The sequence below is a fragment of the Nilaparvata lugens genome, chromosome 3 (assembly GCF_014356525.2).
Source record: "Nilaparvata lugens isolate BPH chromosome 3, ASM1435652v1, whole genome shotgun sequence".
NCBI lineage: Eukaryota > Metazoa > Arthropoda > Insecta > Hemiptera > Delphacidae > Nilaparvata > Nilaparvata lugens.
In genome coordinates, this window is record NC_052506.1 from 22,384,241 (window position 1) to 22,402,640 (window position 18,400).

The 18,400-nt window shown below is 33.7% G+C and overlaps 1 protein-coding gene across 1 annotated transcript in view; it reads right to left on the reverse strand.

The window, feature by feature from the left end:
• Positions 1-6,814: 6,814 nt before the first annotated feature.
• LOC111060653 (eukaryotic translation initiation factor 4 gamma 1-like) overlaps positions 6,815-18,400 on the reverse strand; it is a 138,341-nt gene continuing 126,755 nt past the window's right edge. Inside the window, exons 23-31 of the mRNA XM_039422741.1 lie at positions 17,574-17,800; positions 16,428-16,606; positions 15,662-15,747; positions 14,014-14,282; positions 12,815-13,006; positions 11,837-11,912; positions 11,203-11,346; positions 10,437-10,628; positions 6,815-8,144 (exon numbers count right to left, since the gene is read on the reverse strand). Coding sequence (XP_039278675.1) covers positions 10,453-10,628; positions 11,203-11,346; positions 11,837-11,912; positions 12,815-13,006; positions 14,014-14,282; positions 15,662-15,747; positions 16,428-16,606; positions 17,574-17,800 — 1,349 coding nt within the window. The 3' untranslated portion in view covers positions 6,815-8,144; positions 10,437-10,452. The remainder of the gene's footprint in view (positions 8,145-10,436; positions 10,629-11,202; positions 11,347-11,836; positions 11,913-12,814; positions 13,007-14,013; positions 14,283-15,661; positions 15,748-16,427; positions 16,607-17,573; positions 17,801-18,400) is intronic.

The window sequence follows — 18,400 nt, forward strand, 5'->3', positions numbered from 1 at the left end:
TGGCCCTTGGATGAAAAAGGTTGGAGACCCCTGATAGTGTTCACTAACACTTGTTTTCAATCTAGGTACTCATTTAATCTATTTTTGAATGGTTTATTAGTAACTTTAAAATAATGTGAAGATTGAAAAGGTTCGAGATATCAATGTGCTATCAGCTAAAATATTTCATTTGCAAAAATAATTTGACAGATTTCATTGGGGATCCTATTTGAAATGAAAAATTACTCTTCAAAAATTATTCTGTTGCTCCAACATGCATCTTGTTGGTTCTTATCAGCTCGTTGTATATTACAGCCCATAAAAGATGTAAATTGTGTTGTATATTAACCAGCTGAAATCACATGTCATGAAGGACTGTCTGTGTGATAGCTCTGAAATAGCCCAAGTTGACGAATGAATGGAAAAAAATGTAGTAATTGCTACAGTAACTATGTAACCTGGTTAAATAGTTACAGTAGTCATTGCATGCACAGGAGATTTCATTGGGGATTCTATTTGAAATGAAAAATTAGTCTACTCTTCAAAAATTATTCTTTCGCTTCAAAATCTTGTTGCTTCATATCAGCTTGTTGTATATATTACAGCCCGTAAAAGATGTAAATTATGTTGTAAAATCTGACAAAGCATCTATTGGAACGGTTTCACTTGTTATTCGTTCCGCTACTACATAGACATCATGTCGTCATTATGTCTGTCTGTCTGCGCGCTGTGTCTTTTGTGCGTCTGCGCTGACCAGTGACGTCTCAGTCGCGGTTCTTTGCCACTGCTCTAGTCAGCTGGTTTTCTATACTTTTATTCGTATTTTTTCGTCGGATTGTTTGCCGTTGCAATTTTAATATTTGTGCTATTTGATTTTTTAGAATTTAATCTTGTCTTTAGGCATCTTACCTTTTAGATATTTGTTAATTTTTCACCATTCGGTTGCGAGCGCTTTGCCTACGTTTCTAACACATCCGGCAGCTTGCCTTTTTCATTGTCGCTTGCAGCGTCTCCGTGTCTTTTCAATGGTGGATAGTCGAGTGTGCTTCCTGCGCTCGGTCTAAACCTTTCATCTGAATTCATCGGACTTACAAAACGTTTTTAAAGTGTGAATTATTCTTCAAATTAATTCGTTTGTTCTATTCTTCAGTGTGATTCAATTATTCATCGAGTTCTTCACTCAATTACTCTGTTAAAATTGGATAAACTTTGTCTAAAATTGCAACCTCGTGTAAGCGTTTCATCGCTGTTCATTTGATCTACAGAACCTTTTTAAAGTGTGAATTATTCTTCAAATTAATTCGTTTGTTCTATTCTTCAGTGTGATTCAATTATTCATCGAGTTCTTCACTCAGTTACTCTGTTAAAATTGGATAAACTTTGTCAAAAATTACAACCTCGTGTAGGCTTCAGTTGCCATTTTTCTACAATTGGCTTCACCTCGTGAACCTCAAACTTTCAAGTGCATCATCTCTACCGTTTGGAAATCAATCCAAAAATTCCACAATTTGAAGATCGGATTATTCGTTTGGAATTCTACTCGCTCCAGCCTACTTTTCCATTGGGGGATTCGCCTGCTGTAGTGGACGTTTCCATGCTTGTCATCGCATGGCCAGATCACTTCATCGCTTGCTGATGTCCTGTTCCTGTTGGTATTGCGGAGTCATTGCCTGTCTGCCTGGCTGCATGTCCTCTTCAAAATTTTATTCAGGTTATGTAAATCGTTCTTTTCAATTTTCAATTACGTATGCATCATTATTGTTTTATTAATGTCTATCTTGACATTCTATTCACTGAGGCTACCGACGCCTACCTATTGTTTAGTTAATGTCTATCTTGACATTCATTTCACTGAGGCCATCGACGCCTATTTATTTATTTATTGGATTTGACAGCTACCCTTGGCTTCACAAGTGATTCATTGAAGGCCACTGTCGCCTATTACTCGTTCTAATTGATGTCTGTCTTGACATTCAATTCATTGAAGGCCCATGTCGCCTATATTTACCTGGATAATCTTCATTATATTTATTAGCTACCCTTAGCTTTTAATGGATTTTCTGAGGCCATTGACACCTACTAATTGTTTTATTAATGTCTATCTTGACATTCTATTCACTGAGGCTACCGACGCCTACCTATTGTTTAGTTAATGTCTATCTTGACATTCATTTCACTGAGGCCATCGACGCCTATTTATTTATTGGATTTGACAGCTACCCTTGGCTTTACAAGTGATTCATTGAAGGCCACTGTCGCCTATTACTTGTTCTAATTGATGTCTGTCTTGACATTCAATTCATTGAAGGCCCATGTCGCCTATATTTACCTGGATAATCTTCATTATATTTATTAGCTACCCTTAGCTTTTAAGTGTTATTCTAAGGCCAGTGACGCCTATTAATTAATTTGTAGAATAATTCACACTTTAAAAACGTTCTGTAGATCCGATGAATAGCGAAAAACGCCCACACGAGGTTGCAATTTTGATAAAGTTTATCAGAGTAATATGCGAAGCAATTGATGAATAATTGAATCACAATTGAAGAATAGAACAAACGAATTAATTCGAAGAATAATTCACCTTTAAAAACGTTTCGTAGGTCCGATGAAAATGGATAAAAGGTTTAGACCGAAGGCGTAAATGCACCATCGACTAAGAACCATTGCAAAAGACAAAAAGATGCTACAATGCTCGTAGAAAGAAGGAAGATGCCGGATGTGTTTGAAACGTAAGCAACATGTTTACAAACATATGGTGAAAAAGTAACAAATATCTAGAAAGTAAGATGCCTAAAGACAAAATAAATTCCAAAAAATCAAATAGTACAAATATTAAAATTGCAACGGCAAACAATCCGACGAAAAAATACTAATAATAGTATAGAAAACCAACTTGACTAGAGCAGTGACAAAGAACCGCGACTGTGATGTCACTGGTCAGCGGGACGGACAAAATGACGACATGATGTCTATGTAGTAGCGGAACAAGTAACAAGTGGAACCGTTCCAATAAATGCTTTGTCAGATTTTACAATGTCCTTCAGCAAGTTTTCCCAGGGATGAGACCTAGTGCAATCGAATTTTTATTTTATAAACCTACTACGGTATGTTCTGAATTTCGTTAGTGCCGTTTTCGAGATCAGGTGAAATTAACAGATCCAGTAAACATATAAACAGATATTGCTCGTTTAATAGTATAGGATATTTAATTTACACAGTAACTCGCTTCCGTTTACGTGTGTCTGCCTGTCTATTACCTGTCTGTAACATTAATAATAAACTTGTCATGGTAGGTACCATTGGGAAATTTGAATGTTGATTCTGAATCATACTAAAATCATACAGTACCTAATGGAATAAATGAGTAAGTTAGGTATTTACATTAAAAAATGACATTTCATTTTTTTTGTACAAAAGTGTTAAATAATACAGTATTATTTTTAATACAGAATTAATATTATATAGTGCAGGGCTCTCCAACCTACGGCCCGCGGGCCACAACTGGCCTGCGGATAGATTTTGTCCGGCCCACCGATACTTATTGCAACTGATTTTTTTTTAATATAATATATTTACACAAATAAGTTAACCTACTTTCATTTTAGAGTTCTCTCCTAGAAAAATACTATAAAAACATAGAAAACCATGTTCAAGCTATGTTTTCTCTTTTTAGATCTACCTACAATTATTGTGAGCAGACATTCTCAAAAATGAAATTTGTTAAATCCAAATACTCTTCCTTGTCAGATGAACATTTGAAATCAATTTTAATGATCGGAACTACAAAGTTTGATTCTAAATGGGTGGACATTTTAAGTGGAAAACAAATGCAATTTTCCCTCCAAGATAAGTATTCTCTTTTAGCTTGATAACTTTTTTTAAATTCGTGTACCTATTGTCAAGTTGCCCTATTACTATTAAAAAAAAGTTATTATATTTTGTTGAACTTGCTAAACTCATGCATTGTAAAGTTTTATTATGACCTTTTTACACTCAATATAAATTTGACTTTGTATTAAAATGAAATGAATTGGTTTGTTTCTTCATGTGTTTTAATTAAACCTACTTAAAACTCCTCATATTATTTTAATGGAAATATAATAATTTTACATCCCCCAAATCCCCCATCGTTTATGGCCCCACAAGTCAAATTCCACGTACCGTACATCCTTGTTATTGGCCCTCTAAGCCCCCCTAGAATTAGCAATGTGGCCCTTGGATGAAAAAGGTTGGAGACCCCTGATAGTGTTCACTAACACTTGTTTTCAATGTAGGTACTCATTTAATCTATTTTTGAATGGTTTATTAGTAACTTTAAAATAATGTGAAGATTGAAAAGGTTCGAGATATCAATGTGCTATCAGCTAAAATATTTCATTTGCAAAAATAATTTGACAGATTTCATTGGGGATCCTATTTGAAATGAAAAATTACTCTTCAAAAATTATTCTGTCGCTTCATATCAGCTCGTTGTATATTACAACCCTTAAAAGATGTAAATTGTGTTGTATATTAACCAGCTGAAATCATGTGTCATGAAGGACTGTCTGTGCAATAGCTCCCAAATAGCCCAAGTTGACGAATGAATGGAAAAAATGTAGTAACTGCTACAGTAACTATGTAACCTGGTTAAATAGTTACAGTAGTCATTGCATGCACAGGAGATTTCATTGGGGGTTCTATTTGAAATAAAAAATTACTGTTCAAAAATTATTCTGTCGCTTCAACATCTTGTTGCTTCATATCAGCTTGTTGTATATATTACAGTAAAAGATGTAAATTATGTTGTATATTAACCAGCTGAAATCATGTGTTATGAAGGACTGTGTGATAGCTCCCAAATAGCCCAAGTGAATGCATTGGAATATTCCAATGAATGGAGAAAATGTAGTCATTGCTACAGTAACTATGTAACCTGGTTAAATAGTTACAGTAGTAATTGCATGCAATGAATTATTCAGCTAACTATACATGATAGATCACAATTTTTTTTCTTATGCACTCAGTTAAAAGCCAGGTCCATACTGGACAAATGTTCGACAAACATGTTTTTTGAAACAGTTTGGGCAAATTTTATTATGTTTGACAAACGTTTGTCCGTGATCAGTATGTAGACTCGTCACCAAACAAAATATTTGTAAGTGGGGAGAACAGGTTTTTATGCTTTACAGCAAACACTGAAAATGTTTGGAAAAACAGTAATTTTTTGTTAGACAAACAATGATTGTCCAAACTTTTTAAATGTTTCTCCTTGAGCCCCTCAACTAAGAAACATGTTAGCCGATTATTTGTTCAGTGTGGACTCGGCAAATGAATGTGTTCAAAATTTAAAGCTGATTGATCAATTATTTATCAATTCATTGTAGAACATACAAACGGACAATGATGTACTACTGCCTTTATAACGTTCCTCACTATAGGAAAGGCGGTTGTATTGTAAGTCACGAGATACAACAGAAGTGCCGCGGGCGGGAACACGCCACATGTCTGCCCGTTAAGTGTGAATTGGGCCTATAGTGTGGTCCACGTTATAATGGCAGTGAATAAAGATAGAAGAATAGCGATGCCGATTCTCTGCATCAACTAATTATATTTCTACACTGTCAAAAACATAATTGTCATCGTTGTGGACCTAGAAAAGGATAGTACCACCGTTTTTGTCGAAAGATAGACAAGGATAGCAAAACCAAAGTTGTCAAATACTGTCATTATAACGTGGACCTCACTCACTATAGAGTTTACCACTGACTGACGTTCCAACAAGACAACACGCACCAGCCACAATGATTTGTAATTTGATTGGCTGAGAATTAGCCAATGCACGTTTTCACACAAGATTAATCGACGACTCGACAGGAAAGCAAGCTCTCCGATTGGCTGATTCTCGATACGTCAACCTTATCAATCAATCTGAGAGCTTCTTATTCTGTAGTGTCATCAAGAACCGGTTAGTGTGAAAACAGCCAATCGTTGACATGAACGTGGGCGAAAAGGAAATTGTGGCTGGGATGTTATTTTAAGCTTGTTGAAACACTCGTCAGTGGCCGGCTCAAAGATATTATTATATAGACTACGTAATTGTTTTCTGATCTTTTGGTCCTAAAATGAATAAGAATGCTATGGTAATCTGAATTATTAGAATTCAGAATCAATGTAATTATTCTCTGAATAATATCAGAATTCAGACTTCAGAATTAATGTAATTATTCTCAGAATAAAACAAGTTGAAACTTGTCAGCATTGCCAAATTGTGCGAAATTGCGACCTTTATATGGTCGGCCCATGACTGAATATATTCAACGAGACAACTCTTTATGTCAAATTGTTGTCTGCATGACAACTGTGTTGTCAAATTGAATATTATCCACTCATAGACCTTGCATGACAAAGACGCAATCTTGAACAGCTTGGCAACCCTGATATTTTGCCCAAGTCTCAACATATTTTATGCAGAGTATGAAAATAGTTGCACAAACCTCGATCATAGTTGAGCTTTGATTAACAATCTCAAGTTAATCATAGTCAGAAGCCTGAAAAGAGGAAGGGGAATATTTTAAGCGCTGCTTTCCATAGCTGAGCAGAAAGAAAATTACAATAATTGAAGGCATCAGAATGAAAACCAGATATTGACCACTTAGCCTGTAAATGGGGTTTTATCTATTTCAGAATCACTAAAAATGGTCTTTATAAGAATGTTCACACATTGACAGACTGAAAATGTATGAAAACTCGCTCAAGAATTAATTGTAGAATAATTTTTCTGCTCCGAGCAAAAAATCATTGGAAAGCAGGGCTTTAACAATTGCAAATGAATATAATGCCTAAATATATACATATTTTTTATATTTTTCAATTTTAAAATAATCAATATATAATATTTTTCCACTAGGCAACTTACAGAGTTCTCGTAAATTGGCGATTTCTTCTAGTGGAAATTTCACAGAATAAGGTTCATATGTAATAATAATCATAATAATGTATTTTAGCCTATCCCGGTACGATCGCCGATACAATAATTTCCCCCCCAGTTTGTTACAATAATATACTTTTAAAATTATATATCAAATAACAACGTACAAAGGTCCAAGTCCGTACAAACATAATAATTAACAATCCATAGTAAGATACGGTATCTGTAATAGTTCATCATCATGCTTCTCGTGTAAAACACACGCCACAACATGGGCAGCACACTTGTTAATCATTTCCATTTATATGCGCGCGCATTCAAATCAAGAGGAAATAGCAACATATCAACAATACATACATAGTAATAATATCAGTTATGAATAGTAATGATAATAATAATAATAATTTACAATCAATCATCAAGATTTACAACAAACACTATTTGAAAGAAAGAGAATGTACACTATTTCTGAACGAAATAATCGATTTGCATCTCATTCAGCATCATAATAAATTTCACTAGTATTTTTAAAATCTAACTTGCAATTCAGTTTGATTTACATAATAAAAAATATAGTTTGTAATATATTCCTATATATTCGTAGATTGTCTCATCATGTTTATTTAGTTGACGCGATGAGAGTGTATTATTGAGTTTTTTATAATAATATCATCGTATAATATAGTTATCACTCTGAAAAGAGAGAAAAGTAGGACAAGCTGAGCTTGGCGGCACAAACACAACTTCATGGAGATAACCACGAGAGACAATTCAATAGATTTTTAACAAAATGCGTCAACAACATACTTTTCTTTTTTATAAAAGTCTTTTTTCGATCGGTTTTTGTAATATTTTTTTTTCAATATATATATTATATTAGTATTCATCAGAGTTTGTTCCGTAGTAAAAACGAGCGAAGACTACGACAAAGACGATAAATAAATATAGATATAGTTCAAACAAATTGTTAAGCCGGCGCGAAGACCTATTTCGATACAATAATTTGCACAGTCTATTTTTCTGATAGAATTTACTATTTAGGAATAGGCAATGTTCTCGCAATACTAGACTATTTAATATACTACATGTCGACACGCACGCACATACACCACCCCCCTAACACGATTTAAGGTCCTCCATCCTGATACACAGACACGCGGGGAAGACCGGCTCAATGTTACACGCACACACACAAACACGCAGACGACGAATCAGTCTCATCGGGCCTCCAGCCTCTAGCCGGGAAGAGACTCTGAAACAAAATTCATTCATTCATTTACACAGACACTAAATCAAATTAATGGACTAAAAGAAATAATGCGATAACCAAAACTGTTGCTCTCCAGATTGCAACTGTTACACTGCATTTAGCTGAGTACAGACTTATGCGCCACGAACACACGCGGTACGCTTTACCTCCGCTTTATTATAGATGAATATACAGTAAAGCCTACTGTGTGTGTTCACAGCTTTACGCAGCCATTGAAATCAGACAAGAAGCGAACTAAGTTTAAATTTGTGAATCACTCCTTTCCATAAATTTCTAATCTGATGAAGAATGCCATTGGTTAGGCTAGCATGAGAGTTTTCGCAAATTGGCAAAATTAAATTTCTGAAGAAACAAAACTATTATCACTACATTGGTTCTTATGGGAGTGTTCACACTTTAGATTGGCAGAATTAAACTTCAAAACAAAAAGAAAGTTATTAAGCTAACTTGCAGTGGGAGTTTTTCATATTGACAGAAAGAAAAGGTATTTGAACACTCTCATAAGAATTATGTATTCTCTTTCTACTAGTAGAGCAGAAATTCATTGGGAAGTTGGGCTCAAGAGGTAAATTAGTAAACCATGTAGCATGCAGCAGTGAACAACGTAAATTAATTATTCAAATTGATGACTTGCAAATTTGCATAGTTCATAGTCATTCCTCAATAACTACTAATATCTATAGTAATATACACTTCAAACTGTCTGAATTTCTTATACATAACATCAATGCCGACATTTTCAAATGACTCTCACTGCAGTAACTTTGGCAAGTGACTCACTCTATCTTGAAATAGACAAGTCAACGTATGTGAGTAGATGATAATTACTCAACTGGTAGTCAAATATTAATGTTAAGAATCCTTAAACTATGTAGATCTTTGAGAGATAAAAAAAACTTGGCAACAAATATTTTATATTTGATACATTGGAATGAAATAATACTGAGTTAAAGTTATGAATAAATACAAAACGGAGAAATAAGAAGGCCAGTTAAAACAATAAAACATTTTAATACAAAAAATAGTCAAAAAGAATAGAGTAAAGTTTTCAAAATCAAATGTGAATTTCATTCACTTATAGTCGTATTCCAATTTAGGTTCATCATCAAACTGTGTAAAGTGAAAACAAAGGTACTCTCAGAAAAAATTGTTTGAATGCATTTTTTTTGTAAGAACAGAAATGGATAAAGCATGATTTCCACCATAGCGCTTCAACAAAAAGCTGAAACCAAAAAAATGTTCAACAAATAGTTAATTATAAGATATAGGCTATTACTCATTTGATTTAGAACAAGAGAAATAGAAATATTATAAATGTTGAAGTTAATATGTTCCAGATTAACTGTAAAAATCTAAAATGGCCACACTTTTTTCGTAGTCTTATTTGTTTGAGGTTATTTTTTGAAACGTAAAATAGAAATATTTTTCAAACCAATACAAATTATTATTATAGTAAATATATTTGGATCCACATTCCAACAGATTTAATTTCTTTAGAACTCAATTTCAAAGACATACGTCGTATTAACTTCGATTAATAATACGAATTAACTTCGTGCTAATAACTTCGATTAGAATGCATCAAAGTTACACAGCAATAATAGATTCTTGTGAAAAATTACATTGATAACATTGATTACATTCTGCTCTCATTAAATGGATGTTTCCACAGTAAATTTCAGTCCACTTCTTTCATACTGTTAATCATAGAGCATTTATATTAGGGCATTATTTATTTGTAACGAATAATGTTCTGTACGTAATAAAATATCAATTTATTATTTAAATGTATCATAAATGCAGATATAAAAAGTCAGCTGGAGAAAAGTGAAATGCGCGAGTTGGAGGCGCGTAAGGGTGGTCACTAACGATAGGACAAGTGTGTTGGACATGTTTGTACATACATGTCATAATTTTATATTGTTGTCATCACAGCGAAAAGTTTCAAACAAAAATTATTGTTGATGTTAGGTTTTTGTAAATCCGATTTTTTCTATTCATTTTTTCTTCGTTGCTCTATTTGAGGTTAAATTATCATTGTACGGTGTCATTATAATTTGTCATTTTCCAGTGGTTTATTTTATGTTAGAAGCTTTTTTGTCAAACAGCTGTTTTTTTTTGCTGGAAACCTCTCGCTGTTAACACAACATGCATGATCAAAATGTTCAATACACTTGTTCGATCGTTAGTGACCACCCTTGATCGATCTGTACGCACCTACAGAGTGCGGCCTGATGTTAAAAGTAGGTACAACAATAATATAATGGTACTGACCTCGGTGCTGAGAGAATCAAGAGACACTGTCGGAGAGTTCAGCCTCGTTGAGCGAGGTGAAGAAGGAAACGAGTGACTTTAGCGCCACACCCTTGCCTGCCTCAATGCCCTCGCGCTCCTTCCACCGGAAGAACGACTCTGTGCATATCAGGCTCGCCTCCCAGAAGTAGTTAAAGATCATCAGCAACAGACCTGTGCATACAACACAATCAACCTCACGCTACAAACAACATAACACAACTCGACTATACTAATTGCTATTTGACCTATTAGAACTATTTGAACTATTAGACTGGACACTGATACGCAAACATTCAATTCATTTGGTTCTATGTTTCACAAATACAAAAATTATTGCACTCTCATTTTTTGTCAATTTTCCTCAGAAATATTCAGTCCACTACTTTCATATTATTAATCATTGAGCACATTGTGAATATTACTTTTGAAACTAACTTCCAACTACCATCTAAACTTCAATGATAATTTAAAAAGATTTAATTTTATATTATTTCATTTCCGATCATCCATTGACCGCCTATTACCATTGAGATTTATATTACCATACTTTTATATTTATAAAAATCAATGGTTTCACTCAAATCATCAATCCTTCATATCATGACTATTTATTATCTAAATCCAATCTTATTGGAATAACCACATAATAATCTATTGAAGCACATCAACACTGGGGAAATCATCATTAAAAAGATAGAAATCATAAACATAAATCGCGGATAACTTTTCCAAGTTTCGAAATTACCTTGTGGATGTTCGACTTTATTGACGAAAGCTGCCACTGATATTAAGCACTGTACTTCCAGATCAGACTGGTCCGAGTTGACATACTTCCTAATCAGGTTTGAATGCGTTTTCAGTCCGGCTTCGAACGGCTTCTTCGAATTATCTGCAAAAACAAAGCAAATATGAGCAAAATACAAGCACGAACTCTTTTATTAATTAATTAAACAATAGAAATGTAATAATCATTTGCAAATTAAGATTAAACAAATATAAACTTCCAATAACAATAACTTCGAATGAAATATTTGATCAAATATGACACCTATTACAAAGTGCTCTCATTTATAACATTTTTCCACAACTATTTCAGTCCACTACTTTCATTATTGTTAATCATAGAGCACAAAAACTGAAAATCCATCATAAATCATTCAATTAAAACTATTAACAGAAAGAATTTCCAGTTGTTAAAAGAAATATTAAATATTCATCTTTTTGGTATTTTTTACAGATAAATTATGCAACAACAATGCTATTTGTTGTCCCCAATTAACATGCCTTCTTACAAGGCAAGAATATAAATTTGATGTTTAGTCTTTCTAAAAATTTATATTTTGAATAATATTATTTAGGAAATTGTTCAATAAACTTACTGAAAGAGACTTCACAGATAGCTGTAATCAAGGCACTTATGAACGCTGGCTTCTGCACGTCTTCACCAACATTCGTCTGAAAATAAAAATAGAATACAATAATTTAAAAGATGGAAAAACATCACATTTCACACACCTTTACTTTCATTTACTCATGTGCTCTCATTCAGAATTTTTCCACAGATCTATTCGGTCCACTACTTTCATCAAATTAATCATGGAGCACACACTTCAAGGAAGTATCAACAAACCAAATTTCAAGACAATCAGAACACAGTTTTCCCGTAGATTACATAGAAAATAATTTTTTCTACTCGGTATATTAAGAAAAACAAGGGAAGGCTACAGATATATCCGTAATATAATTTTTCTTCTACAACTGCCCGTAAAACTGAGAACTTATCGTAAAATAGCTGATGTTGGATGGACAATATATATTTTACACTCGCTACGCATACGCAGTAAGTTTACTTTTTGCCCTCTAAAATAATAAATTATAATCTTTTATCTATAGTTAGCTGATTGATTGCTGGTTCTAGCCCATTTGGGAGTTGCTTGTTTATCCCAACCTGAGGTTCCGATTTCCAAGGAGGTTTGCAAGACAAGTGATTTCCGAGACAACTATTCCTCAAATTTGTGATGTGAGCAATGATGCCATGACCGTGATCCAAAAATCGTTTGCTCTGAGCAGAATGAGTGAGTCCAAGATCACTGCTTTCTGCATTTACCCTGCTAATGAATTAGCACTTTTTCAAACACAGACACTGTATTTCAATTTGAGCGCAGTGATGGGCGAACCCCTACTACGACACAAATTATGAGCACAATATTATTCAACCGAGTTGCCTGGGTTAAATTTGCGCAGTTCCAAAACAAGCTCTGATACTTGGTCCATTTGTTCTCCTTTGAATTATTACATATAAATTGAAGTGACTAAGTTACTGGCGATTGGATAATTATATAGTTGAAATGACTTACATTAATCCAGTCGCAGATCTCTTCACACTTCATGTGATCGTTCTGCAGGAAGCCAACCAGTTTTGTGTGAACATCGTTCATTGACATCCGACTGTTGGCCGGAGTCTCACTTGTCGACGAGAGAAACAGTAAAGTCTGCAAACATAAATAACATCTCGTAAGAGAATGAACTACGAAATAGTGAATGATAACTCAAAATAAGAACCAACAAGACCAAATGGACTTACTGAACGAATATTAACAAAATAAACAAATCACAAAAATATGAAAATAACCTGTTTAACAAAAATGAATATTGAATGGAAAGTCTAAGAATATGCATAATTACCACAATATATCAACTTCTCAACTACACAGAAAGGGAGAATGAATATTGTCTAGTCTGGAAAAATTACATGACATTCATTGAATTATGATTCAAAACCTCATTTTTAGACACAAGTTACTCAAAATACGACTGAGTATCATCATTATTATAATAAATTGAGCTCTCATTTATGAATTTTCCTCAAACAAGGTCAGTCCACTACTTTCATATTGATAATCATTGAGCACAATAATAAAAATAAATAAGTGTAAAATTGACTTAATATTTGAAATTGAAATACAGTATTAAATAAGTGATGTTTTAAATGATTCCAAAATAAAGTAAGCCGTTTAACCTCAGACTCTCAAATCTATAGATTTATTTCTCTGGCTTCAAACTTACAGATTTCATATTATGAAAATCTTTTAAATAATTTTATCAAGATTTCATATTGTATTCGTCATATTCTTCACTGAAAAATCTTAGATTACAGTAATATACCATGGAATGATACGGCACTACGGAAATAATAAAATATATTTAGTAATATCATATATATAGTACATTTCTATGGAAAAGCTGGAAGAGCTTCAATACCTACTCTATACATAAAAGTAATGAGTAAATCTGAATACTACTCGCAAAATAAGAATCAGCCACCAGCTGATTCAATTTGTTTCAGGGTATAATCAAACATTATAGGGCATACATTGGATGCACGTATGAGCAAGTACACGCATGGTCATGCACTTGAAAGAGCTATTAGTAGCAATGTGATTGGTGGCGAGTGCACGCGTTCAGTGTGAGCTGCTACAGGTAAACCACCTCATGTTTCTATCACTGTTTCCAGATTTTGTTTCTCATCTGCGCGCTTGACCATGCATCATCTCACGTGCACTTGCACATATGTGCATCTAATGTGATAATACCCTAAGCTTTCACTTTGCAACAGGCCATTAATGTGATAATTTGATTTTTGATACCAGGTTTCAAAGCGAAAAGATGTTCTAGGATGTGAGGTACTCACAAATTCTTTAAGCAGAGAATTGATGATGGCGGCCACCATTTTCTTGACATGCTGGCCGGTGCCGGCTTGCACGTGGCGTTTGCACAATTCACACAGGTCACCAAACGTCAGCATCGACGATTGGACAAGAGGCACTGCAAACCAATTACTATTTATAGCAAAAGCATCACACGCTAAAAAAATATCAATCAATAGAAAAATATATCAGTCCTGTTGAGCTTGTTAATCCCTCACGGATCAATCTGGTTAACAGTTTTATCATCATATTGATTTTTATCATATATAGATATGACCGGATATCGAAAGTTTTTACCATAATTTTTTATTTTCAACTTCTAGTAAAGATTTAAAACACTAGATGGAAATGAGATGCCACATGGAAACTCTTCTTAGAAATGTAATATTGGTTCAAAAAATTTGGAATTTCACAAATGATTCACAATATTCACCATTACAACACAAATATGGATTAGGATTAAGGTTTAATATATTAATATTTCAACTATTGAAAAAACGAGAATTGCAGTTAATGATTTACTACAAGAGATCTGAGAAAGCTTATTTGAATCAAAGAATATTGTTGTTCAATGTTGATGTTGATGCAATTTCTGTCACTTGTTGCTAAATGCAACAAAGAAATTTGCTTTGTTACTTTAGAGTAATGGAATTTAATTTGAATTAAAGAAAGGTTCTGATTATGAAATAAAACTATCCAAGAATCCACCAATCATAACCTATTGATGAGTCAATAAGAAACACAATTGATTCATTTATTAAAAATAGATATCAATTTTTCATTTGTGTAATATCACAGTAATCAATGATTGGTAACTCAGTCCTGTTGAGCTTATTGTTCCCTCATGAATAAGTCAGGCCAACAGTATATCATCACTGTCCAATTATAAAGATAACTTTGGAAGGAAAAATATCAACTTTCTTTTCAAACAGAACATTCATAGTTGAATAACAAAATAATGCGTTCTTCCATTAAGTATCTATTTTTAATCAATAATCCAACTTTATCAAGCTGTCAAATAATTTGATTAATTTTCAACTTCAGTCCTGTTGAGCTTGTGATTCCCTCATGGATAAATCTGGCCAACAGTTTATCATCATTGTCTTCAAATATTCAATAAATTGTAGCAAAAATAAACAAAAAGTGTGACAAGAGAACTCAAAGTTTCGTAATGTTGAATTAGTTAATCTGGTATTAGTTAATGAGGCTCATCGTATCTTTCAAACTAATTAATGAAACAAAATTTCGAATCAGTCCTGTTGAGCTTATGATTCCCTCATAGATACATCAGGTCAACAGTTATCATCATGTCAAAATTAATCATTTGCAAAAAGATAAGCAACTGTAGTAACTAATTGCAGATCGAGAAGAAAACTACATGAATATTCTTCGTAAAAGAATTATTCAATTTCAGAAACAGGTTAATCATATTTTTATTTGAGACTAATTTTTAAAGTAAACAATAATCTACTATCAATATAGGAATGGAAAACCTACCTAAAACTTCAGACAAATACTGAAAAATTTTCGGACTGTCAATCCACATTTCAAATTCTATAACGTCACCCAGGTATTCCTTCAATCTGAAATCAGAAAAAATCACTATCAAACAAGGTCTTAATCAATATTAGCGATCAAACAATTTTAAAACAAGGTCTTTATTGAAGCTTAGGTATTTTATAACATTTCATAGATTTATAGCATTTCATTACTAGGATCATTAGTCGGAATAACTAGAAATGTTGAAGTGAAAATGTTCAAGTGATAAAAGTGGAACGTTTGATACTAAGAATTTGACTGAATTGATCTGTGCTGTATTCTAATTGTATATACTGAACTTTTGGACACCACTTCTTATGGATTTTATTGGCATAGATATCCTTCGGATGCACTGTACTGTCTCGCCAGAAAACCAATGACACTTCCTGTAATAAACCCAAGTTTATAGGTTATATTGGGTTAAAGTTTCACATTTATCTTTCTGGCAACAGAATCCTTAAGAAAATAATAATAACTTGAATCAAGACATCACTTTTCATTTTGTGAAGCTATGCGCAAAACACTGCAAATTGCATGAAGGCGGCGACGACGACAATTGCAACCATTCAACCATGGCTTGAATTTCCTCCCTTCTCGTAATGCGATTCGCAGTGGTCAGCGCACAAAGCTTTAGGCTGCAGAAAATCATACAGTAGTAAGTTGTTAATGAATTATTCTTATCCTAAAACGTTTGAAAACTTGTCAACGTTTACAATGTACTTACACTGTTAGTAGGTGTTGTGACGATACCGCTTCTCCCTTAACTAATTCGACTAATAGGTTTCCTAATCCCTGGCACGGATTGGCGATGGTTTTCGTTTCGAACGCATAATCCATCATTTCTTTCACCACAGCCACCTTATCGGCTGGATTCGTCAATTCACTCACACACTGCACAGCTTCCTGCAAACAAAAACATTCCCCAATTGGATGATAGATTATTCAAAATTAAACCAAGCAAGTACACTATTTATATTCACTAAATAATAACTATCAATAACGGCTACAGTCTGTTAAAGAACAAAAGCAAAGTACATTTCTTTCAAGAAATTTTATTCAAGGCTTTCGTATTCTACATTAGAAAGTATCAATCAAGAATCTTTGCAAGTATTGAGTAAATGAATAACAATTACTGAATTTACAGTAAATTCTGTTTTTCAGTGTTTGGCACCAAGCTATCACTTTCTCATCAGTGCGTTAGTGTTCTACTGCGATGCACTAAATGCAACTTCAGAGAGAAGATTAGACAAAACATCATCGAGAATATTAATAGCTTGATCGGCCATGAAAGTAAATGTCTTTTCAACTGATAGCCTATCCGAATCTCATACCAGTAAATCAGAGCCAATAAAAGTACGAATCTATCAGTTTTCAGATAAAAATGAATAATCACTGGACAAAATAATCAGAACCCAATGCTCTGTTAATGTGTATCATCATGTTTCTGATCGATTCTCAAACGAAAAATGATAAAGCAAATCATATGACTGAATAATTGTGAACTATAACGGAACTGGTACTGGTGGTTAGTACAATGTACCAACTCAGTATTTCATTCAAAACATTTAAGATATGAGTAAGCTATTCGCAAAATGAAAACAATAGACAACAAAAACTATGAGTATGAAAAAGATTATCATCATGAACGAAATTGTTAATTTCATGTATGTTTAGTTAATTTACTTCAGCGCGAAGGGTGACAGTACTATATTCTCATGCTTTCATCACTTGAGGTGGCCTGTACTCTTATCATTGTTGTGAAGCTTGTGCCCCGAAAAAGAGATTTGAGGATTCAAACGATAGACCTATTCAATTTTAATTCACTTTTCACTCTTGTAAAAATGAAAAGATGTTAATTTTGATGACTTACATCGACATTTTTGTTTTCGATGAACTCTCCGAGTGTGGAGACGGCGGTGCGCTTAATCTGCTTTTCCCTCTCCTCGCGCTGTTGGCTGGTGAGTGCGGGGGTGGGAGCAGGCGTCGGGGCCGTTGATGGAGCAGGGGCGAGGGCGGGTGTGGGTGTGTGGTCACGTGATGCCGGCTGTGACGTCATCTGTGCCGGTCGACGTTGCGACGATGAACGCCTTTCCGTTTCTAAGCAAAACAAAATAAATTATTCAATATGTTATAGGATAGACACTATTAAGTAGTCAAGTTTACCTGAATTCAAGTTTTCATAACCTCAAAAGTATATAGTTATAAATTAAAAAATCTAATTAATTTCTTTTAATTCTAATTAAATCTAATTAGTTGTCTTCTCAATTTTCATACTTTTCTATCTAGTTGTTTTTATAGGTCTACATGTTAAGGTGCGTACAGATATACGCGCCGCGAACATGAGCCATTCACTTTTAATCAGCTGACTATAACTGTATTTTTACAGAAACAGTAAGATACAGATATAAAAAGTTTGGCATCAGCTGATTAAAAGTGAATTGCTCATGTTCGCGCGGCGCGTAACTGTTTATATATAACTCATTTTCCCATTTGTAGGTCCGATTGTTTCAAGTTTAATCTGAAACTCAAACATGATGAACATCGACAGAGCTTGAAGAAGGGTCTACATTGGTATAATCGATTCAAGATTCCTGTTCTTGTGAGCTTGACTTCAAGATTGCAAAATAAATTAATTTCATACAGAACTGGAATCCAAGTAAACTTTATTTTTTCTTACACTTATTACGACACCCCATG